Raw genomic sequence first — 26,132 nt, forward strand, 5'->3', positions numbered from 1 at the left:
ACCAGCAAAGCTTTTTTAGAGGGTGGTGGTAGTTGGACACTTTTACTGGATGCAGTGAGGCAAAACATGAAGGGAAGATATTCTGAAGAAGTGTATCTGTCGAAAGCTTTTTGAATTTATTTTTTAATTGGGACTGCAGGTGTAAATTATGTGGATTATTTACGTTGTTGCCAACGGTTGTTCTTATAAATAATTATTGAAAAATATAACAAAAAAATTGCAATAAAAAATGATTGTATTCTTTTGTGGATGCTGTGGTTTTGCACCAACATATACAAAAATATTCAACAAGCATTATTTTATTTTATTTAAAAAAATGTTTTTTTAAATTATTCTCTGAATAAACAAAAGTTTATTTTTTGAATGAAACCGAGCTATTTTTACTGCTGATTTGCTACAATTCACTTTAATAAATTGCATGAGAAGTATTTGTATGAATTAACTTCAGTATTTTGATTTTATATTCCTTGGAAATTTATGCATTTTGCCTTGAACATGAAAATATTTTGAATACTCATAAGTCCATTTCCGGAGGTGATTTGATTAAGTATTCAGTGCCAGAAAAATGTTTGCTTTTATTTGTTGCATTTTTTGCTGATATTTGGTTCATTTATTTATTATATCAGAACAAACAATGTGGTAAAATAATTAAAATAACTACCAATTAAAGAGCTTCTTTAAAATAATGTCGGCTTTCGAAAATTTCAGAACCTAAATAAAGAAAATGAAAACGATATTGTTTTGACTATCAGAATAATAGTGGGTAAAGATAAAGTTTAGTTGAAACTTGTACTGAAAAAAATATTGTGCTTTAATATTTTTTTTTTTTTTTTTTTGATATAATCTGAAATGGAGAATGCATAGAAAAAGTTATCTAGATAAGATTTAGAGATGATAAAATCTCTCATTAAAAATTATTTATTTATTTATCTATGAGTTACCATTCAAAACATACGATTCTCTCAAAAAGTGAAAGGTAAAAAAATAAATATAAAGATGTTGGACAAATATTTATGGATGACTCGTAAATAATGATCTCTCTTATAAATAAGAAAAGAACACAACAGTAAAAAAATAATAGATGGAGCTCTGATGGTTAAAATAAATTCTTAAACTTACTAAACCAAAATAACAAATAAAAAGAAAATATGCATTAAATCTTAGGGATAAGTATTAGACACCCCTAAAATGATATCGGAGGGAAAATACATAGAAACAAAAATAAATTCAATAACCCTTAACAAAATATAATATTTGATTAAAGAAATATATTTAAGTGTTGTTTTCTTTGGTGTTAACGACCTTTGCTGTGTGTACAGTACATACAGATATGACGTTATGATGATTTAATCTTCATGTAATCATATTTCATTCTATTTTGTTTATTTGTCTTGCTGAACTTTGAGATCATTTTATTATATCTTTGTACCACTTTGAAAGTTCAATAAAATGCCTTTTTATGAATAAATCGCACGTTCAGAAAGATAGTGTCACAAAAATCGTCGATTTTGAATAAGATCGATATTCGAGCTCTCGAGGGTAATATTTACATTCAAACCAAATGGAGTGACTCTATCTGCAAAACTCGCCGTATAGATTAAAAGTTTTATGATTTTCTTATATAATTTCTCCTGAAAAATCGTGTTTTTTTAGTTGTGACACTATCCGTCTCAATGTGACAAAAATTTTACCAAAAATTATCCATTCAATACCTATGAAATGAAAAATATTTTCTTTCAGTCACAAGTTAATTACATATCTGTTGAACATGATAACTTTATATCTCAAACAATATCACTATTAAAATATGATAGAAGAAGTTACCGATTCATAGCTTTAACTTAAAAAAGAAACACTTTATCGTGATCCAGATAACTATTATTCCATTTCTATATTCTAGGATATATAAGACTCACTTAGTCTTTGGATGAAAACTGTATTGCTTCGTTCGCTTGTTGATAATGTCTATAATTTTGATAGCATAGCGAATGGATAAACTTGTTTCACTATTGATTGAGCGATTTAATAGTTGCGAACTTCACGGTCACTCATGCGCGTAGGAAGGGGGGGTCCTGGGTGGGCCAGGCCCCAATGGCCCACCCTAGAAAAACCGACAGTTCTACGGAACCTTTAGTCTGGTATTAGCTCCCACTAACATTTTTTTTACTTGCTCTATAGGGCAAGTATTGGTTTCGTGTCGAAAAAAAAAATTGAGGTTTTAATCAAAACCAACATTACGATGATGGAGAATTCCGAAAAAGTGGGTCTCGCAATTCCGTCCGTGCGTCTGTACGTCTGTGCGTCCATCTGTACACATTTCCACAGCCTAAACGGGTGGACGGATTTTCTTCAAATTTGGTACAGATGGTTTTTATGGAGTTCTGAAAGTTGGTTTTTTTTTGTTTTTTTATATCTCGTTTAGAACGTATACCACCCATACAAAAAAATACGATATTGCGAATTTCTCGAAAACGGCTCTAACGATTTTGATTAAACTTTGTATACGTAATATTTAAAGCAGTGGCAATAAAACTGCATTTTTCTTTTTCTCAAAAAAGTCAAATAACAAAAAAAAATTTTTTCATTTAACAAAATTTTGCCCTAAATGTCGGCTCTTCCCTAAATATCAATTTTGTTTTATTTTAGTGCCAGCTTTTAAAATCTACAAGTAGACTAACATAAAATTGCTTTGAACTGCAAGAGCAAGTACGTGCGACCCCAGTCGTGCATTTTATTTTTATATCGCTTGCTGAGAATTATAGGGCTGTATGTATGTTTAATAATTTAATTAATTTTTTAATTAAAATTAATTTTTAAATTAAATTTAATTTTTTACAAAATTGAGATTTTTGGACGTCAAAAATATCTTTTAAACGGTTATATAAACGAAAATGGTGTTTAACTATTTGGTATAACTTGAAGAATTTGTATGGGGGTACACTTTCTAATTAAGGTAGAAAAAGAACAAAAAAAAAAACAACTTTCAGAATTCTATAAAAATTGAAGAAAATCAGTCCACTGGTTTATGGCTGTGGAAATGTGTACAGATGGACGTACAGACGTACGGACAGAATTCCTAGATCCACTTTTTCTTAATTCTCCACCATCGTAATGTTGGTTTTGATTAACACCTCAAATTTTTTTTTCGACACGAAACCAATACCAATACTTGCCTAATAAAAAAAATTGCACACTCATGTTTATGGCTTCAGGTCCATGATAACATCTGGCCCACCCTAGATGAATTCTTTAGCTACGCCCATGCGGTCACTGTTGCGTATACTTAACTTTTCTTTTTCATGCAAATTGTTTTATTCCGGAGTAGTTTAAGGTGAATTTTGTTGATTTGCTCAATTTCTTTAACTAGTTATAAGTCATAAGAAGTCTTTCATAAAGGTGCAGCACTAAAGAGTAAGTTAAGAATTTATAAAAAAAAAGAAAATAATTTCAGGTAAGGGGAAAAAGCATGTGCCATACAGATCAGATTTTTAACTTTCGACTTTTTCGCTTATAGTTCTTTCTATTAAAGAAACTTTAACGCAGCCCAACAAAAATTTTCAAAACTCATAACTGCATCTTGAAATAGTGGTGATCCATACTACGAAAAACCTAATTTGGAGAAAAAGTCATTATTTTTTTTAAATTAGTAAGAAATTTGTATTTCCAGTTGGTGCGAAAAAATTTAACTAAGCCCGAAAATAAAATGATGTTCAATCATGTCAAATTTCAAACAAAACCACTACAACACCAACCAAAATTAAGAAAAAAGAAATGCAATACATAATGGACTCAATTGTATATTTTTTATGAAATATAAGTTATAAACAACTAGATCTTTTTATAATTATTATTCTTTTTTTTTTATTTGTCTTCTTGAAGTTTAATGTCTTCTGATAAAAATCAAATTATTATCTACAAACAACATATCTTGAAAGAAGTTCTTATCATCTTTTTAGTTTATTATTTAAGGTCGACTTGACATCACTTCAGCTGTAAATACTGATTTAAAACCTCATTTATGGTTTAATGTTGAAATACATGCGTGAAAAGATATTGCAGCAATAAACAATAAACAGTCTCTAATGACTGTATTAATTCCGAAAATAAGCAAATATTGAAGTTTAATCGTTATGATAAATTATTGTTATGATAAGACTAGCATCAGGAAATTTCAAAGAGCATCTACGAAACTTTATTTGTGTATACTAAAAATATGTAAATAGCCTTACACATCAACCCCCCCAACACAATATGTAGTACGTACAGTGCATAATTGCACATAAGGGAAGGGTTGTAATTATATCAAATAAAGTAATACATTTGAAATTAAAAAACTATTCATCAATGGTTTGATTTGAAGTATACAATTTCTTTCATAAGAAAGAATTTTTCGAGCATTTTTTTTAATTGTTAGAGGCGTTTAAAAGAATATTTTTTTCAAACGCCTTTTTTTGCAAACATTTTTCAAAAATAAATTGGTTTTCTGTAAAGTCGGTTTACGGACGATAAATTTACGTGATAACGTCATAAGAAAAATTTAAAATTATCATATGACTTGGCCTTTAAGATGAAATTGCAATCTATACCACACTTCTTGTGTATATGCACAAATCGTCTGATTTTAATTGGGAACAAGTTTTTTCCTATGATGATATGACAGAAGCCGTTAATATCTAAAAGTTCAGTTGTTTTTAATTCGATACCTTTTACCCTGTTAAATAGTACGTCATACTGTAGGGTAAATGAACTTAATAAGCTTTAAACCATAATATTGAACAAACTTACTAACAGCTTTAAAATACTCCTAAAAGCACTATGTTGATAAGTTTCAAACTTTTTTATATTATCTACTAAAATGTTTATAGGAAAATATTTTCCAAAAATTTCCGCCGCAGTGTCCATTGTTTTTAAAACTTTTTTTCATAAAGCTTATAGTCCAAATCCAAACGGCCAAAAATGAAAATGCTCGTATGTGGTCGAAATTATATACCCTATCACCTTTATTATGGCAAAAGTTCTAAGCCATTATCTTAATCGTGTTTGCTACAGTAAGCATCGGCGTGAGCTCTATTACTCTACAGTCTGATTTTATGCCACAAAAATGGTCGTTTTGCCCCAGTTGTTGTTTCTCTTTTTGTGTTCTCAATTAAAACACTTTTCCAATTAAAAGATGCAGCCATTTTTTAAAGACGGCCTTTGCAAAAAAAAAAAACAAGTTCCATAAACCTCCTCAGCTTACCTTTATCTATATATAAATCCTAAATCATCTGTCTCAGGTACTTAAAAAAAACAACAGTTTCTTATATTCTTTATACTTTTTTTTTTTGATTAATAGTTTATTGCTTTTTCGTTTCTATTTTTTACAGTATATTCTATTTTACATTTATTTTTTTTAATCATTCGTTTTATAAAATATTCTTTTTTTTATTATTTGAAATTTACAGTATAAACATTAATAAGTAAAAAAATATTCATAATATGTACTAGATATATTAATTATAAAAGTAAAATTAAGAACACAATTTTTTTTTAGTGAAATGTTTGCTCGTTTTTTCAAAGGTTTATTCTTTTTTTTTCGTTTAATTTTATACAGCAGCTCTATGTTGTTTGGATTATGTTTGATTAGTGCATTTTTAGTGTTTTTCGTTATGTTATATAATTTTATAGACACGCTGGATAATTTGTTTGTATATCTATCAATGCTATAATTATACATATATTTTTATTTTTATTCAACCAAATCTTGAATCGTTGCTTTTTAACACTGGAAACTTAATTATATACGAAAATTTACACTTTTCTTAACAAAATAATCATATTTTGTTTCTTATTATGTATGAATGAATATGTTATGATTTTTTCGTTTTCGAATTATTTCATTTTATATTTTTTTTGTATTTAATTGATCTTTGTAAAACTAGCGAAATATAATGCCAAGAAAATTAAAAATTAAAAGTCATGCAAATTTTGCTTAACTAAACGACTGGTGGATCCGTTCCATCAAGATCTTCATCGCTAAAAACAAAATTAAAATAATGATAATAAATAATAATAAAATAAAAATAATGAGTAGGTGATATAAAAATAATATAATATAACTATAAAAGCAAGATGGGAAAAGCAAAAAGGTTTGTAACATAGAAGTTAATAAAGGGAATCACTTTTCAAAGTAATGTTGAGGGTAAGAATAGCAACTCCTTAAATGTTTTTGTTTGTAATAAAAAGTCATGGATCGCTTTGTGTGATATAAATAGGTAACAGTTCACGCTTTACCAGAACAATTAGGATATGTGACAAAAGTTAAAATACTGTATTTAACTTAAAACTTCTTTCCTTAAATTTTTGTAAATTAAAGAATAAAACTAAAGATACGTAGAATAAAAGTGTAAACATTTGCCTGTCAAAAAAATGAAAAAAGTGATTTTTATAGGATTTTTCAAAAAAAAAAAAAAAAAAAAATATCACAAAATGGCGTTTCTACAGTGAATCTCACGTACGGCAGTTTTGAAAATTTTCGATTGAAATTTAATACAAATATTTTTGCACCGAAATATGAACGGATTTTATATTAATTAACTAGAAAAATGTTAATAACACTGGTCGGCAAAAAACAAAAAAAAGTCGGGAGCAAGAACTTTGTAAGGTGATTTTAATTGACTTCAGTGTTCTGAATTCAAACTGTTTACAGATTTACTCTATCACGTCTAGTTTTTGAGCTACACTGGTCACTATTTTCGCTATAAACTCCCAAAAACTAATTTTCAATTAAGTTCTTTTTGATGTATAGTAAAAAATATATATTTTTCCGTAATATGTTGCTTTTTTTTAAGTCTAAATCAGAAGACGCCAACTGGAATTTGGTTCAAAAAACCATTCAATACTTTGGAAAAAAACAAACAAGATTTTGAGGTATTTATCATAAATTTCTTTTTTCAATATCTTCGAGAAAAAAATAATTTTGAAAAAAATAAGTACCTTAACGACGTTTTAATATGGTGTTTCGAGATTGCATAACTAGTTTTGCAAACAAAATTTCTTAACGGTGATGTAATTTGACGTCAAATGTACCCAAAAAAAAGCGTTTTTGACCTGTTAATATTCAAGTATTTCGAAAACGTGACGTGCTAGTGAAATTTTGACTTCGGATTCGGACTCAGCACACAAAAATCCTTTAGAAAAGTAGGGTTTGCTTCCTGCTCTATTTTCGTTGCCGACCAGTGTAATCAAAATCAGTTATGTTTGCAATTCTTGAGTTAATAAAAACCTAGTCCGCTCCAAACACCCAAATATTTATATTATCAAAATCCAGTACTTATTTCGGAATAGTTTTATTAAGATTAATCGCTGCTATTGCAATGCTGCGCGCTGTAAAGCTTCTTTTATTTACCAGGCGTACAGAAATTCACTGCAGTGTTTTGTAGTATTTGTATGGATATTTTTGTAATCGCACTTAAATACTTTGAAAAATAAAAAATACCTTCAGAGACCAACTAAATTAATTTTCAATTTAAGGAGTGTGACTTAAAAAATTTTACGAACTTTGCAGAACCTTTTGTGGTTTAAAAAGGCATTTGATTAAAGAAAAACTGAATATGTAGAATTTTCTTATTTATTGAAAATGTATCGGAAATAAGTTCCTCCATCATCCTTCAATATCCAGGTCAAATTTAATCTATGTACCATTGCATCTAATAATTTTTGGTTGTAAACGGAATACCCAAACAAATATATTAAAAAAAAAAACTTTTAGCATGTTTGTATTTTGTTCTGAGTTTGAATCCTTATTCAAAATGAATCTGTTCGAATTACTTCAAACAAGAAAGTCAGACAATTTTAACATTAAGATGTGTCTCCACGTGACAATGGAATGCACCACTTTAATTTATCATTATAAATGTTGTTGTACTGAGAAAGAAAATATTTTTAAATCAAATTAAATGGTTCTAATTCGTTGTAAGAACCTAGGTAAAAAAAATTATTATTAATGATTAATACTGTGATTAAAAAAAAAATCAGTCCATGTCAAAACATATTAAATAGTTGGATTATGTTTGAAAGTTTTTCCTTCAACATTTTAAAGCTTAATATATTTTTTTTTCAAGTATACAAACAAAATGTGTCAATCCTATCTAATAATTAATATTTTTGAACTTTAAAAGTTCTCAACAGTTATTATATAATTTATACAAATTGAAACATTTAAGCTATATCGTTCATAGTTTACTATATAGGTAGGATAAGGTTATTGTACATGTTTTTTTTTTACCGAACATCAATTTTAAACCCGTACGTTAAAAACTTGAAAATATGCCAACTTGTAAGTGCTATACAAATTGGCCAGTTAGAATAACAACATTTAACGCTATTTATGTAAAATGTTTGAAAGGTCGGACGTGGGTATAATATATGAACTGGTGGTGGTTGATCAACTTCATCAAACAATGTTAGATCAAATCGACTACCAAAATCACTATCGAATTCTTGATACACTAGACTGGAAGGACTCCAGCTACTGCATTAGGTTTGTAAGTGAAGCATTTAAATAGATTCAAATTATTTGTTAGTTTTGGAAAGATAAATAATTGTTCAAAAATATAAATCTTACTCTGGACACGTGTCAAGGTTGACAGCGCTTATGGCAGCATCACTGAGTTGTATTGTTTTTTCTGCTTCTACTACGTGGACACATCCATTGAAACCGCTTCTGTAGCGGTTGCCAGTGAACTTAACTAAGTCTGGAGCGCCACCTATTGTATACAAAATATATATAAAACACATCCCAATGGGTAGTATATTGCTTCTTCTTACCAATAAATAGATTTCCTGGCAGACTCATGACATTCTTGCCTGTCGGTCTCGATTCACCAACTTGGACAATATGATTGAGCTCCAGACTTGCCTGGTTTTCATCTCTCTTCAAAATAACGATGTGTCGTTTACCATCATCAACTTTGGTAAATGTGCTGCGTATTGTGCTTTCTTCTCCATCCAAACGGAATGAGAATTCCATAATACCATCAACGACAGCCAAAGCCATGAAGTCTTGATTGTTGTACTCCTCGCCCTTCTTCTGACCCCACCAGAGTAATAAACCATTTGGTTCCATAGTTGAGAACACAATAGCGACGAATGATGTTTGGTGTTCGATTTCTTGACCGAATATGTTACGATCCAACTCAAGATAACCGTTTCCACGGAAGTTAGCATTGTAACCAATTTCAACATCTTGAAAAAAAAACTACATTTATTGACCGTTTGTAAAAATTTATAAAATATCTTACGATTTTCACAGTTTTTGCCAGAAAAGCCAAGTGGACAGTTGCACTGGACTTTGCCATCTTCCGAAATACAAGTTCCACCATTCTCACATGGATCTCTTCGACAGGAATTATCATCTTCAAGTTCGTCTGCTTCGTATCCACTTCCTGATGGTGGTTCGACTTCATTGATTTCTCCACAATTTTGTATATTCGCAGCATCCTTAATCTCGGCTATCAAGTTAATTTTTCTATTCGATTCATAAAGCTATAAGGATTCATTGAAAGTTGTTAGTAAGTTTTCCTTTATTCGAATATGGTTATCTTACATTTGAAACACATCCGACAAAGCCTCGTGTGATGTTTACGTCACGGTTAAGTGTGATTTGATGATCGTAACCACCAATATAAAGTGGAGTCTTTATGTGTAGTGTTCTCGCTAGGCCGGATGCCTTGGCCTTTTGTTCGGGCTCATCGCCAACTCGAAGAATGCCCTCTCCAAAGCGCCGACTGATTTCAATTTCGGTCCATTTATTTAATGGCAGAGGATTAAGCGAACGTATTATTACTGGTCGAAGTCCTAAAATTTGGGTAAAAAATTAGTTGTTATTAAATTTTAATAAAACAAAAGAAGTAAGACTAATATCATAAGTTTCATTTAATGCCTACAAAATTACTTGATACAGAGGAATTTTCGGAATTGATTCTCTAATACTAAAAATAACGGTAAATGCAATACACCAACTAAGGCGCCGGTTATTGCGATCAGGAAAATGCATCAGGAAAAACGAAACAGTATGAAATTGAATATTTTTTCCTGATGCTCGTTTATAGCGATCAGGAAAACTTACAGTTGACACACACAAAATCTACCTATTCTCTTCTTTTCCTAATTGAAATACACACGAAAAAATTTTTCGTGTGCAGTGGAACAGGAAAAATTCGAAACACTTCAGGGGAACGATTTTGTTTCATTTTGTTTCAAACGTCTATCAGCTGGCACGAAAAATTAATTTGCATCAGGGAAACAAATAAATACAATTAAAACAAAAAATAATTGTTCCATTGTAAATTTTCTTTTCGAAAAAAATTCTTTGAGTCATCTATAATCGATTGGTATAGCATTTGTGTTTCAAATCGAATCACAAAATATCTATTTGAAAATTTTTCCTGATTCACTTTCCTGATCGCTATAACCGGCCCCTTAGCTCAAAAACGGCTTCTACGATTTTGATAAATAAAATTCAAGTTCTAGATTTTAGTTACCGTCTATATTTTGGTGAAATATGTTTTTTTCTTCGAAAATGTTTACACTGGTTTACAGCCAAAATTAACACTCAAAAGCACTATTTTTAAAAAAGTATTTTGATCTTAGAAACTTGGCAATCATATAATAAAAATTATATTATATTATATCATTTTTTGTGTTGTCTCCAAGTTGTTTTATGTATGAAAATAAAAGAAAAAACATAAAAATTTTTTTATTAATATTAAATTTAAATGTTTTTTATTTAATAAAATATTTAATTTTTAACAACTTATTTAGTTTTTATGATTTTAATTATTGTTTATGCGACGCGTTTCGGAAACAATGTTCCATCTTCGGGCGAATAATTACTTTGAAAGCTTTAAAGAAAGTCAAATCAGCTGGCTGAGTCATTGTTGCACATTTACTAGGTGTTAATTGAGACGACTATTGTTTATTTGGTTTTGTCTATTTTCCTTTTTTAACGCGGTGTCATATAGTCCATTCGTTGTAAATATCAATTTGTCATTTAATAATTTGTGTTGTTCGGTTTTGTTAGCTTTATATATTTCATACTCTTCCAACGCATCGAGTAGTCTCCCTTTTTTGCATATGTGCAATGGGGTTAAATTGTTATTAAAGTCTGTATAGTTATGTTTGTTCTGTATTAGATGCAAGGCGAAATTAGATTTAGTGTTAGGTGTAGGTTTATGTTCACAAAATCGTTCGTAGAATGCTCTTCCTGTTTGGCCAATGTAATAGTTGTCGCAGTCATTACACTTGATCTTATACACTCCCGAACAAGACTTTGTTTCTTTTTTTCTTTTTTGTAGAATTTGTTGAATGTTGTTGTTGGTGGTGAATGATACCTGGATGTTTATTTTATTAAATTCATTTTTAATTATTTGTGATAATATATTCGTGTATTCTATTGCTATGAATTTTCTGTCTGTTTGTATGTTGGTTTTGTGTGTGTTGTTTATTTTATTTCTTCTTTTATAAATTAGTTTATCTATTATTTGTGGGTTGAATCCATTCTGTGTTGCTATGTATTTTATGGTATTTAATTCGTCTTCATAATCAGCTTGGTCCATTGGAATATTTAGTAATCTGTTTACAAATGAGTTATATGCAGCCATTTTTTGCGTTTGGGGGTGGTGGGAGTCATTATGAATAGTAATGTCTGTTGTGGTGGGTTTCCTGAATATTTTGAATTTTAGTTTATTGTTTTGTTTTTTAATGTTTAAGTCTAAGAAATTTAAACCTTTCTCGTCTTCCATTTCTGCGGTAAATTTTATTTTAGTATTGATGTTATTTATGTATTTTTTCATTAAGTCAAGTTGTCTGTTTGTTCCATTAAAGATTATGAATGTGTCGTCTACATATCTGGAATATGCTATGATGTTATGATTTTGTGCGTTGAGGTTGGAAAGAAGATATTTGTTTTCATAGTTGTTTAGATATATGTCTGCTAGTAGGCCACTCAAAGGTGAGCCCATAGCTAGACCTTCTTCTTGTATATAGTATTCGTTGTTAAAAGTAAAATAGTTTTGTTTGAGTGTTACTTGTAATATGTTAAGTATTTCTGATATTTGTTTATTGTTCAAGGAACCATTAGTTTTTAATAAATTTGAAAGTATTTCTATTGTTTCTTTGGTGGGTATATTAGTGTACATATTTGTCACATCTAGGGAAACCATCTTAAACTGTGGTAGCATTTCTATGTTTTTAATTTTCTCTATTAATTGTAAGCTGTTATTAATACTGTGGTTATTTTTTATATGTATATTGTTTTTTATCAATTGTTGGAGTTTTTTTGCGACTTTATATGATGGGGCGGTTGTATAGTTGATAAGGGGTCTGATTGGAGTTCCGTCTTTATGGATTTTTGGAAGTCCTGTGAATGATGGCGCTTTTGCATTTGGTTGTTTGAGATATGATTTTGTGGAGTTTGTAAAGAGATTGTTGCATTTATTTATTGCGTTATTGATGTCTTTAACGTATTTTTTAGTTGGGTCATCTTTAAGTTGTTTTATTTTATTGTTGGTGATGAATGTATATGTCTTTTCTATGTATTCTTGTTGATTTAAGATTACAACTGTGTTGCCTTTATCAGCCTTAGTTATTATTGCGTTATTTTGCTCTAATTTTTGTTTGATGTTTTTAATATTGATCAAATTGTTATTGGAGTTTGAGGTTCTATTTTGATTGTTGTTGGTTTGTTTTAATATATGTTTGAATTTTTTGTTGATAATAGTTCTTGTTTCATTTTGTAATTCTGTGTTTGGGATCATTTGGGATCATTTTGGGAGCAAAATAACGCAATAATAACTAAGGCTGATAAAGGCAACACAGTTGTAATCTTAAATCAACAAGAATACATAGAAAAGACATATACATTCATCACCAACAATAAAATAAAACAACTTAAAGATGACCCAACTAAAAAAAAAAAAAAAAAAAAAAAAAAAATACGTTAAAGACATCAATAACGCAATAAATAAATGCAACAATCTCTTTACAAACTCCACAAAATCATATCTCAAACAACCAAATGCAAAAGCGCCATCATTCACAGGACTTCCAAAAATCCATAAAGACGGAACTCCAATCAGACCCCTTATCAACTATACAACCGCCCCATCATATAAAGTCGCAAAAAAACTCCAACAATTGATAAAAAACAATATACATATAAAAAATAACCACAGTATTAATAACAGCTTACAATTAATAGAGAAAATTAAAAACATAGAAATGCTACCACAGTTTAAGATGGTTTCCCTAGATGTGACAAATATGTACACTAATATACCCACCAAAGAAACAATAGAAATACTTTCAAATTTATTAAAAACTAATGGTTCCTTGAACAATAAACAAATATCAGAAATACTTAACATATTACAAGTAACACTCAAACAAAACTATTTTACTTTTAACAACGAATACTATATACAAGAAGAAGGTCTAGCTATGGGCTCACCTTTGAGTGACCTACTAGCAGACATATATCTAAACAACTATGAAAACAAATATCTTCTTTCCAACCTCAACGCACAAAATCATAACATCATAGCATATTCCAGATATGTAGACGACACATTCATAATCTTTAATGGAACAAACAGACAACTTGACTTAATGAAAAAATACATAAATAACATCAATACTAAAATAAAATTTACCGCAGAAATGGAAGACGAGAAAGGTTTAAATTTCTTAGACTTAAACATTAAAAAACAAAACAATAAACTAAAATTCAAAATATTCAGGAAACCCACCACAACAGACATTACTATTCATAATGACTCCCACCACCCCCAAACGCAAAAAATGGCTGCATATAACTCATTTGTAAACAGATTACTAAATATTCCAATGGACCAAGCTGATTATGAAGACGAATTAAATACCATAAAATACATAGCAACACAGAATGGATTCAACCCACAAATAATAGATAAACTAATTTATAAAAGAAGAAATAAAATAAACAACACACACAAAACCAACATACAAACAGACAGAAAATTCATAGCAATAGAATACACGAATATATTATCACAAATAATTAAAAATGAATTTAATAAAATAAACATCCAGGTATCATTCACCACCAACAACAACATTCAACAAATTCTACAAAAAAGAAAAAAAGAAACAAAGTCTTGTTCGGGAGTGTATAAGATCAAGTGTAATGACTGCGACAACTATTACATTGGCCAAACAGGAAGAGCATTCTACGAACGATTTTGTGAACATAAACCTACACCTAACACTAAATCTAATTTCGCCTTGCATCTAATACAGAACAAACATAACTATACAGACTTTAATAACAATTTAACCCCATTGCACATATGCAAAAAAGGGAGACTACTCGATGCGTTGGAAGAGTATGAAATATATAAAGCTAACAAAACCGAACAACACAAATTATTAAATGACAAATTGATATTTACAACGAATGGACTATATGACACCGCGTTAAAAAAGGAAAATAGACAAAACCAAATAAACAATAGTCGTCTCAATTAACACCTAGTAAATGTGCAACAATGACTCAGCCAGCTGATTTGACTTTCTTTAAAGCTTTCAAAGTAATTATTCGCCCGAAGATGGAACATTGTTTCCGAAACGCGTCGCATAAACAATAATTAAAATCATAAAAACTAAATAAGTTGTTAAAAATTAAATATTTTATTAAATAAAAAACATTTAAATTTAATATTAATAAAAAAATTTTTATGTTTTTTCTTTTATTTTCATACATAAAACAACTTGGAGACAACACAAAAAATGATATTATCAGTTGAACAAACAAAACTAGTCTTTAAATATAAAAACACAAAATTGAAATTACTTAAAGCTAACATGAATCTTAAATTTAATAAAAAATGTCTGAAGATGCACATAACACCAAAATACGCACAAATTAACATCAAAAATACATCCAAAGCTGCAGTTAAAGCACAACTCTCCGCCCAAGAAATATGGGTACGAGAAGAAATCAAATATATATATAGCCAAAAAGTAATACTAAACAAAGAAATTTACAAAACACATCTACAAATATATAATAGTATACATCCAATAGCTCTACAGTCTATAATTGAAAAAATAGAACACCAAATTCAAACGATAGCCACAAAAATTGAAAGAAATCAAACCTTAAAAATAAATAAACTCTCAGAACGACAAAATCAAATACCAGAAATAACAAACAAACATACTTTTTACCCGCGCATCGTCAACCGAACAAATATAACTTTCACAAACTCTGAAGAAAATGTTTTAAGCAAAGGACTAAAATTTAACTTACAAAAAACGAACAAAAACTATCTAGTTCGTGAAGTAACTAACGCCGAAGCAGCAATAAAAATGATCCCAAACACAGAATTACAAAATGAAACAAGAACTATTATCAACAAAAAATTCAAACATATATTAAAACAAACCAACAACAATCAAAATAGAACCTCAAACTCCAATAACAATTTGATCAATATTAAAAACATCAAACAAAAATTAGAGCAAAATAACGCAATAATAACTAAGGCTGATAAAGGCAACACAGTTGTAATCTTAAATCAACAAGAATACATAGAAAAGACATATACATTCATCACCAACAATAAAATAAAACAACTTAAAGATGACCCAACTAAAAAATACGTTAAAGACATCAATAACGCAATAAATAAATGCAACAATCTCTTTACAAACTCCACAAAATCATATCTCAAACAACCAAATGCAAAAGCGCCATCATTCACAGGACTTCCAAAAATCCATAAAGACGGAACTCCAATCAGACCCCTTATCAACTATACAACCGCCCCATCATATAAAGTCGCAAAAAAACTCCAACAATTGATAAAAAACAATATACATATAAAAAATAACCACAGTATTAATAACAGCTTACAATTAATAGAGAAAATTAAAAACATAGAAATGCTACCACAGTTTAAGATGGTTTCCCTAGATGTGACAAATATGTACACTAATATACCCACCAAAGAAACAATAGAAATACTTTCAAATTTATTAAAAACTAATGGTTCCTTGAACAATAAACAAATATCAGAAATACTTAACATATTACAAGTAACACTCAAACAAAACTATTTTACTTTTAACAACGAATACTATATACAAGAAGAAGGTCTAGCTATGGGCTCACCTTTGAGTGGCCTACTAGCAGACATATATCTAAACAACTATGAAAACAAATATCTTCTTTCCAACCTCAACGCACAAAATCATAACATCATAGCATATTCCAGATATGTAGACGACACATTCATAATCTTTAATGGAACAAACAGACAACTTGACTTAATGAAAAAATACATAAATAACATCAATACTAAAATAAAATTTACCGCAGAAATGGAAGACGAGAAAGGTTTAAATTTCTTAGACTTAAACATTAAAAAACAAAACAATAAACTAAAATTCAAAATATTCAGGAAACCCACCACAACAGACATTACTATTCATAATGACTCCCACCACCCCCAAACGCAAAAAATGGCTGCATATAACTCATTTGTAAACAGATTACTAAATATTCCAATGGACCAAGCTGATTATGAAGACGAATTAAATACCATAAAATACATAGCAACACAGAATGGATTCAACCCACAAATAATAGATAAACTAATTTATAAAAGAAGAAATAAAATAAACAACACACACAAAACCAACATACAAACAGACAGAAAATTCATAGCAATAGAATACACGAATATATTATCACAAATAATTAAAAATGAATTTAATAAAATAAACATCCAGGTATCATTCACCACCAACAACAACATTCAACAAATTCTACAAAAAAGAAAAAAAGAAACAAAGTCTTGTTCGGGAGTGTATAAGATCAAGTGTAATGACTGCGACAACTATTACATTGGCCAAACAGGAAGAGCATTCTACGAACGATTTTGTGAACATAAACCTACACCTAACACTAAATCTAATTTCGCCTTGCATCTAATACAGAACAAACATAACTATACAGACTTTAATAACAATTTAACCCCATTGCACATATGCAAAAAAGGGAGACTACTCGATGCGTTGGAAGAGTATGAAATATATAAAGCTAACAAAACCGAACAACACAAATTATTAAATGACAAATTGATATTTACAACGAATGGACTATATGACACCGCGTTAAAAAAGGAAAATAGACAAAACCAAATAAACAATAGTCGTCTCAATTAACACCTAGTAAATGTGCAACAATGACTCAGCCAGCTGATTTGACTTTCTTTAAAGCTTTCAAAGTAATTATTCGCCCGAAGATGGAACATTGTTTCCGAAACGCGTCGCATAAACAATAATTAAAATCATAAAAACTAAATAAGTTGTTAAAAATTAAATATTTTATTAAATAAAAAACATTTAAATTTAATATTAATAAAAAAATTTTTATGTTTTTTCTTTTATTTTCATATTATATTATATATTTTGCCGTAGTTTTTTTTTTTTTTTTTTTAAGCATACTTTGATTCGGGCTATATCTTGAGTAATAAATAAACAATCTGAACTTGAAAATTTAAAACGAGTAACTTTATGTAGGAAACTAATTTTCTATCGATATGCATCCTTTTAAAAATTTGAAAAATAAATAAAGAAGAGAAAGAAACGACTTTTTGATGTTTTTAATATTTGTATGCTCTAAAATTCGTTAATTCGTTATCGAACAGTTGACCTTTGCAGGTTGTCAAGAGTAAAAAAGGACTCTTAACTATGAAAAAAAACAAACCCGGTTTTCACCGCAGGCCACCTAAACTTAAGTTCTGAATTTTGGTCAGATGTCATAAAAAGTTGGTGGCATTTGGTTCTGACCAATCAGAGTCTCTAAAAATTCAGAACATAAGCTCAGGTGGCCTCCGTTGAACTAGGGGAATATCCCTATTCTTTTCAGTACCATTTGTTTGCATAGTATATTAAGGAACGATTGAAAGTGCTACCAACAATCAATGGTTAAAATCTCAAACAAACTTACTTGCTGCTGTGTTTATCCTTAACTCAACATGCTTGTCATGTAAGACTACAGCGATGAAATCACCGCTCACTAGCTTAGATTCGGCAATATACAATAACAGAGCGTCATCCAAGCTATCGGGCCTTACTGAAAATTTAATGCTCAATTTTGAAGCTCTCGGTGTCCTAAACAAATGAGAAAATTAGAAAATACGAATTAAAATCATTGAATAGCAATAATTACTGATATGCAGCAAAACTGCTTCCTCTAAAAGCAATACTGGATTCACTCAAATGCTCAATGTATTGACATCTATCTCCAGTTTTGTTCAATGCACAATAGCATTCCATTCCCATTTCGGTGTTTTCACATCGACCTGTTCCACAAATGCCTGGCGTACATGAAGTGCCCATAACAGCACAATTGCTTCCAGTAAATCCATCTTGGCAGATACAAGTGTAACCCATTTCAGTTTGGCTTTCTAAGCAAATTCCTTCATTTTGGCAAGGATCATCAGCACATGGCTCACATGAAGTTATTCCTTCCTTATGTTTGGCATCTTTGTAGAGTTCAATTATTTGATCTTGCAGAGTCAATCGACTGATACATCCGACGAAACCAATTTGATCTTCAATAGATCCCGCTGGAAGGTCGTCCCATTTCGGTACAGCACCAATGTATAAGTCCTCAACAAGATCCAATGGCGATACGTTTTGTAATAATGGGAAGCCCACTGGATGCTGGTTATCAACAGTCATATAACCATCACGTCGGTAACGATTCACTCTAATCGTATGCCATTCTCCAAGTGTTACAGGTTGTTCGGCCCGCATCACGACTGGTTTGCCATCAAAATCAAAACGGAATTCGGGGAATTTATCGTTTAAAGAAAGAGCGATATAATCGCCGCTTCCCTTCTTTTGTCCATTGAAGAGCAATAAACCGTTGGGTTGTTTTGGCCGGAATGTAATTTCAAAATTGAATTTGAAAGAAGAACTTGGAAGTGATGGGAATGACATGTAACTAAGTGGTGCCTGATGGAAGTGGGGAATAGCTCCAGTAACAACTAGAATAATTGGATAGTCGGTGGATTCTCCGTTTTGTGTTGCAGAGCATATATATGTTCCAGCATCACGGGCTTGGACATTATCTAAGCACAATTCTCTCTGCAAATATTAAATAATATAAATTCTAGCTTTCTTACCCAAGAATATATAATTTATACTTACACTATACAAATCCTTTCCAGATTGCATGCTGGCGTATTGACGAGACCATCTGAATGCAGTTGCATCGCTAGGAGCATCGCAATTAAGCTTTAATCTCGATCCCACTTCAGCGTATTCAATTTTTGGTTGTTTTGATTTATGTTTCGATTGCTCTGTTAAATTTAAATTTAATTTAAGTTCTGCAATAATTTCAAAAAAAGAGAAATTTTAAAAAACTTACTTGCAATATCTAGTTTATAACTGGTGGTGTAAAGATCGCCCTCATTTGTCTTTGATTTGCAAACATACACTCCTGCATCAATATAGTCTGCATTGGAGATAATCAGCCTGTTCTTCACTTGCTGTTAATGAGATAAAAATACAATAATTGTTAAATATTTAATAAAAATACAAATAAAGTAGGTCGAAGTTGTTGATTTGACAATATAAGAAAGACCTGGAAAAAGACGCTAGATAGATAACTGAAAGTAAAAATATTTAACGTTCATACTACTTGCAAGGCGGGGATTACAAGCGTAAGTTTTACTAACGTAAGTTATATTCAGAAGAGTAAATTTTATAAAATTTACTTGTGTAAGCAATTTTCAGTAATTTTTTAAACTTCCCTGAGTTCTAAGGTGAGAAAAACTAAAAATTGAATAATTATCTTTTTGAAAACTTACGAAAATCTAAGTTATACAAAGTTTAATTTTCAAATTCTTTAAAGTTTGAAGTATTTGTGGAGTTTTATTTTATAGTTTTAAACATTTCTTTTCAACTTTAAGTTCGTTCATAGTGTTAAAATTTATGTTAGATACTCTTGTAAGATTTACGTATGTTATCAACGCCTAAAGGAAACCACTATGATTAACATCTTTTTGTGAAGGAGAGTATTTGTAGATTGTAATTTTATATTATTTTTATTGGGCAGGTTCAGAAACGTTAGGGACTAAATATTTAGGTAATTTCTCGGCCTCTGATTGGTCAACTGTCAAAAAAAAATACTTCCAATTTAGGTAATTTTGAATGGAAAGTTAGGCAAGAAATTTTTCCCTAACAAAATAGGAAAGTTTTTTTTTGTCAACATGACAGCTGATTGTTTTTAATTAAAGAATTACGGTAGTAGAATTAAATTTATTTGTGTGAAAAACGAGTAAAAAGTGCATTATCGGTTATAATTAATATTATTTATTTATTATTATTTGGTGTCTGCCGCATGCGACCTGTAAAATTCTCAAATAAATTTCAAAATGTGACAATAATGACGTATCCAAACTAATTTAGTCAATTTACTCAAACTTCGGTTCAGAAAATGACGTTACCTAAATATTTAGTCCCTAATATTTCCTGAACGTGCCCATTATCATGAGTAATGCTGTACTTTGAGTCAAATGAAATATATCTTATTACATCTTTAATAAAAAAGGCTAAAAATATTCAGCACCATAATTTCGAAATTTGTATATATTGTTATAAGGAGAGCTCAAACACTATACAATTATATATCGTTGTTTAAGAACGACCTGCAATCTAATCTAATCTATTTTTTATTATGAAAAAAAAAATGTTTAAAAATATTTATTACTTTTGAAAAAAAAAAAATAATTTAAATTTAAAATTAAAATTTAACTGTTAATGTTTGAGTCGAGCTACTTATTTTTTTTTATTTTGATGAATTATATTGATAATATTGGGAGGTTACATTATTGCATGCATTTTTTCAGTTGAGTTTTACAATTTTTCATTTCTTTAAAGAAATTACCAACTGTAATTAAAAATTATCAAGTCAAAAAAAAAATTCTAAACTTTGTCACAAATTTATTGATGAAAAATCATGAAATTTGAAACACTGAAGTATATACCAGTAGTAGGATATTAGGAGTACGAAAAAGCTTTTTTTTGGTAGTTGTAGGTATTCCCCATAATGCCATAATGGATTGGTTCAGGGTGTCCAAATTTCACCACATTTCTTCAAGAAATTGCTGTGGAAATGAATTTTGACGCTTAAAAGCAACAAAGACTGCGGTCGAACATACGTTCGTTAACGTTCCGACTATTGCTCTCTCTATTTAATCAGAAGAAAATGATAGAGACATAAAGCGTCAATACGTTAACGTACGTATGCCGTAGTTTGACCCCAGATTTTTTTAAGCGGAAATATTATTACAAAAATATTTATTTATCTCTCAGTTTTTTGTTTTGCGAATTTTCGATTTATCTTTCTTCCATTGTAAAAAATATTCAAGCTACATTTATTTCGCAATTTTCCATTTCGCTTATTTTTAAATGGACTTTTGTTGGTTTGCTAAAGTTTAACTTTAATTGGTAAAAATCACTTCGCAATGTTTATTTTTGTGATTTTTTTTAAACATAATGTATTCATTGTGTTACATGGCTTTAATAATGGTGTACTACGTGATCTCTTACATATTTAAAATAAAAAAATCCAATACAATTTGTGGCTTACCTTAATATTTAATGGCAATGGATTTCCGTCCTCTCTCTCCCAAACGACTTCTGTCAAACTATAGTCAGATGGGTAACATTCAACTTCTGTAGACTCTCCAATTCCTAATATCGAGCTCTGTTGATCCAGTTTCAAAACTGGGGCGTTTTCGTAAATTTTATTATCTCCAGTTGCCCACTGTGGAATTTGTGGTGCTGCTGCTGTGTTTGTTGTATTTTGCGAAATTTGTTGTGTTTCAGTATTTTATTATGTGTGTTTTTTTTTGTCGTTATTTAATAACATGAATTAGAAATCATTTTATTTGAATGATATAAGCAGCAATGATTTAGTGTTTTTTTGATTTTATGTTTGAATCCAGCCCACATACAATGTTTATTTTCATTTTATGTTTTTGATAAAATGAATTAAGGCAACATAAAACACACATATTTTGTTCGATTCGCAGTGTTGAATATGTTTACGTCACAAAGAATTTTTAAAATAAAAAAGAGAACAACATTTAAAAGGAAGAAATATATATGGGGAATAATCTATATAGGTATTAGGATTTTTTTTTAGCCATAATATTAATAATTTGTTTTGTATTATTGTTTTTAAACACTTATAAATTATTTAATTAAGTATACTTTTTAGGTTTAAAAAAGTCTTTTCTTTTGCTAAGTCAGTCTTAAAGGTTATTTAAATATATTTTTAAAAATTTTCTTATAGTAAAACCAAAAACAAGAAAAAAAACATTATATTTTTCTTTTGCTTTGCTTTAAATTAAAATTTTGTAATAAAAACTAACCAAATACTGATTAAAATAAACTATAAGTAACCATGCAAAATAGAAAAGGAGGAGGAAAAATTAATTGTTAGACTTATGTATTTAAAACTTTCAAATTCATTTTTTTTACATAATTTACATGTTTTATACACCTTTGAATATAAATGTTTTTGCTGTAGTTGAATTTCGAACCTTTTTGTAAGCCATGCAATAAACAGCCTTTAAAAATGTTGTAATACAAAATAATATAAATATATACACGGAATAGAATGTGGATGAAATTTTTTTTTTCTATATTTGTGAAAGAAGAAAAATATATTTTCAAAAACAAAGATTGTAATGACAAGAAGATTAAATCGCACCGTGCGCATCGTTTAGGCTTTGTAACTAACATTTTCGACATTTAACCTTGAACAATTTTGTATGCATACAAGGAACAAGGGATTTTTGGGGACTTTTGGTAATTTACTGTAACCATGCAGTGGCGTATCCAGAAAAAAATTTGGGGGGGGGCTAAGAAATTTTTCAAAAATTTTTGATAAGGTAAATGTACTACAAATTTGTCTCTTTTTTTATTCATCTTTGATCGAGAGAAAAGCGCTGTGCTGCGGTACTGAAAGTCGTATAGTAGCATTTTACTGCTCCCGACAACTTCGTACTACTGTCTCCTTTCACATTCAAAGTAGCTATTTTTCCAAGTTCTTGTATCCCAAACATTTTACACAAACAGCAAGGTGTTTAGTAATCTTTAAAAAGAAAAAAACACTTTTTCGTTCGAACTTTTTCATGTGCTGAATTCAAAACTGTTTACAGATTTATTCCTATCACGTCTAGTTTTTGAGCTATACTCTTCACTTTTTTCGGTATAAATGCCCATATTTCCGCGATTCGACCGAAAGTGAACTAGCATCACTTTTCAATTTCACGTGAAATTGATCTTCGATCGATTTCGAAGGATCATCCATTTTTATTTTGTTTCTAAAGTTAAATTACTGCTACTTGGAACATGGATGCAATTTTATTGGCAACTTTATTGGAAAAAAGCTGAGTTAAAAAGAAAAAATAAGAAGTCACATTTTGCGAGACATATGAAATATGTAAGTGAAATGCAGAACATGTGCGATATTATTGCAAATTTTCAAACACAAACACAGAGGCATGATATTTCATGCCTCATGTGTTTTATGTATTTTGTATTAAATTAACAACAAATAAACATTACAAAACAATAAAAATATAAGTTTTGATAATATTTTGTCTGGAGATTCATTGAAAAAGATACTAAGTTCACGAGCAGAAACAAAGCGAATTGAATTTGATCAGAAAATCGAAATGAGCGAAAAAATGTAGAACACCTAATTTCACTATCGGCAACGCAAGTGAATGCTCAAAAAGTGAAATGCAGAAAGTAAAAGTCTCAAAAACTAATTTTCAATGAATTATTTTGATGCTTAATCCGAAATATATATTTTTTAATAATATGTTCCTTTTTTAATACAAATCAGAAGCACAAACTGGAATTTGCTTAAATAAACCATTAGTTATGTTGACCACTAAGATATTGAGATATAAAAAAATTGTATTTCCAATATCTTTGAGAAAAATATTATTTTTGAAAAAAAGTAATATACTCAAGACAATAAAATACGACGTGATTGCATAAGAAGCTTTGCAAAATTTAACGGTGATGTAATTCGACGTCAAAACAACAAACAAATTATTTGAAGAATTCTGAATTGGACTAAAATCCTGAAAATCCCAAACCTCAACGTCAACTAAGGCACTTACTCAAACAAACACAAACAACCATTTTAGAATTTGGAGGGGGCTCGATCATTTGAGCTGCCTTTAAATCTCTACGATTTACGAAGAAGTTTCAGTTAATCATGTAGATTATGATGAAATCAGCTAAATAGTAACATGATTTTGGAGGCTTGGGGGGCTTGAGCCCCCTGAGCCCCCCCCCCCCCCTCAATACGCCCCTGTAACCATGGATGTTTCAATGCTCTGTACCAATTTTCAGCTACATGCGAACTATTTCCGGGTTTGCACTTTTGTATGTCTGTTTTATTTAACCTTTTGTAGAAGTTTTCAAATACAAACTTACGTGTATATTGTTTGGGAAATCTTCAAACGCGGAGGGCGAGTGCTAAATATTAGTTTTAAGGGCTCATATTTTGGGGGAGGTTTTTGTTATTTATTTCTATCAAAATTTGGGAATAGGAGTTATAAAAAAAGGGTCGTCAAGAAAAGCACTCTAATGATTTTGTTTCAGCTATATAATTGAATATAGTTTCACCGATTTATTCTTTTTTATTTTTGTCGTTTATAGAAATATGGGAAGACCCGATAAAACTGGTGTTTTTTTCCTTTACTTGAGTTTTTTGGGAAAAAAAAAACTAAAAATGCAATTTTACTACAGTTGTCTTAAATACATATATAGAAATTTAATCAAAATCTTCAGAGGCGCGGGGAATTCTATACAAAAGTCATCTGTCATTTAAAGCAAATGCGTTCACTCGCTTAGGCGGTTAAAGTGTTTTCAGTTGAACTTACAGACGCACAGACGTACACACCCAGGCACGGCATAGTAAAGTTGGTTTTAATATACATACATATTCTAAAAAAAAGCACACAAACAACGCTGGTTTAAACATATCACTAACGACTTTTAAAGTTAATCAGAAGTTGTGATTGATGATGATTATTTGCGATGGTAAAAATCACAGTCTTAATTTGGATTTTATTAGAATCTTATAATTTTATTACCAGCAAACATTTATTGATTTGAAAACATTGCTGATTTGAGCTCAAATTTTGCTATTGAGTATTGGAAAGTTTGAACTTTTACTTAAAATGTGTTACAAAAATAACAGCGGGTTTGATAGGTCCCAATAACCAAACGCTTTGTGACCCAGAACCAGGACTCTAAATTTTGTTAAAAAAATTAAGACATAAATTTGATAATGTCGAAACTTATCTTTTGTTCAATCCCGGTTGTCTATAGATAACAAAGTTGGAGTATTGAACAGAAATTAGTTTACAAATCACCAAATTACGAGTAGGTATATATTTGAAACCATGTATCGAGGTGCAGAGATTAATAAAATGAATTGTATATTTGCCAATTATTGTTGTTATCTTAAAAGACTTAAATGAATATGACAAACATTTTATTTGATTTTGATGTGAACAGTTTAGTTTTTGTTCTCAGTAATTTGTGTTCTTAAATAATACTGATTAACTGTGCATTTATATGTGGTTTCGTGTTTTGGTGCAATATTTTTTTGAGTTGTTTTTGAGTGTGCTGTGGTGCAAAATGAATTAAATACAATCTCAACAAAATACATTTTAAACTTAAATTAAAAAAAAATTAAATAAAAAATGTTTTTGTTTTGTTTAATCAAATGAAACTTAAAAAAAAAAAACAAACCACTAATTATTGATCTCGATCGGTTTTGATCCTTTTTCCATCGCTTAAATCGGTTTCTTGAATTGCGTGGGCAATTAAACTCATCAGAATGATCGGTGCAGTCGTAAATGCCGTCACATACCATTGACGCCTTCACACAAGTATGCGGATGCGAGGTGCATTTAAAGTCATTCGGTTTACAAGCATATGTTACAGGCCTCGGTATGATGGTTTTTGGTTTCAGGTCTTCGAGGTCCAAATTCGGA

At 29.8% G+C, this 26,132-nt stretch overlaps 1 protein-coding gene across 32 annotated transcripts in view; it reads right to left on the bottom strand.

The window, feature by feature from the left end:
• Positions 1-5,639: 5,639 nt before the first annotated feature.
• Positions 5,640-26,132, bottom strand: part of LOC129910762 (basement membrane-specific heparan sulfate proteoglycan core protein) — a 180,583-nt gene continuing 160,090 nt past the window's right edge. For 27 of the 32 annotated variants that reach the window (XM_055988292.1, XM_055988298.1, XM_055988295.1 and 24 more), the window contains 11 exons: positions 25,888-26,112; positions 21,689-21,888; positions 19,463-19,583; positions 19,243-19,394; positions 18,257-19,179; positions 18,035-18,198; positions 9,587-9,837; positions 9,282-9,525; positions 8,809-9,225; positions 8,606-8,747; positions 5,640-6,015 (listed from right to left, as the gene is read on the bottom strand). In XM_055988292.1, the coding sequence (XP_055844267.1) occupies positions 5,976-6,015; positions 8,606-8,747; positions 8,809-9,225; positions 9,282-9,525; positions 9,587-9,837; positions 18,035-18,198; positions 18,257-19,179; positions 19,243-19,394; positions 19,463-19,583; positions 21,689-21,888; positions 25,888-26,112 (2,879 nt within the window). In that variant the 3' untranslated portion in view covers positions 5,640-5,975. The remainder of the gene's footprint in view (positions 6,016-8,605; positions 8,748-8,808; positions 9,226-9,281; positions 9,526-9,586; positions 9,838-18,034; positions 18,199-18,256; positions 19,180-19,242; positions 19,395-19,462; positions 19,584-21,688; positions 21,889-25,887; positions 26,113-26,132) is intronic. The other 5 variants (XM_055988282.1, XM_055988278.1, XM_055988281.1 and 2 more) reach the window with 3 other exon arrangements.

This window comes from Episyrphus balteatus, chromosome 2 (genome assembly GCF_945859705.1).
Source record: "Episyrphus balteatus chromosome 2, idEpiBalt1.1, whole genome shotgun sequence".
Classification (NCBI taxonomy): Eukaryota; Metazoa; Arthropoda; class Insecta; order Diptera; family Syrphidae; genus Episyrphus; species Episyrphus balteatus.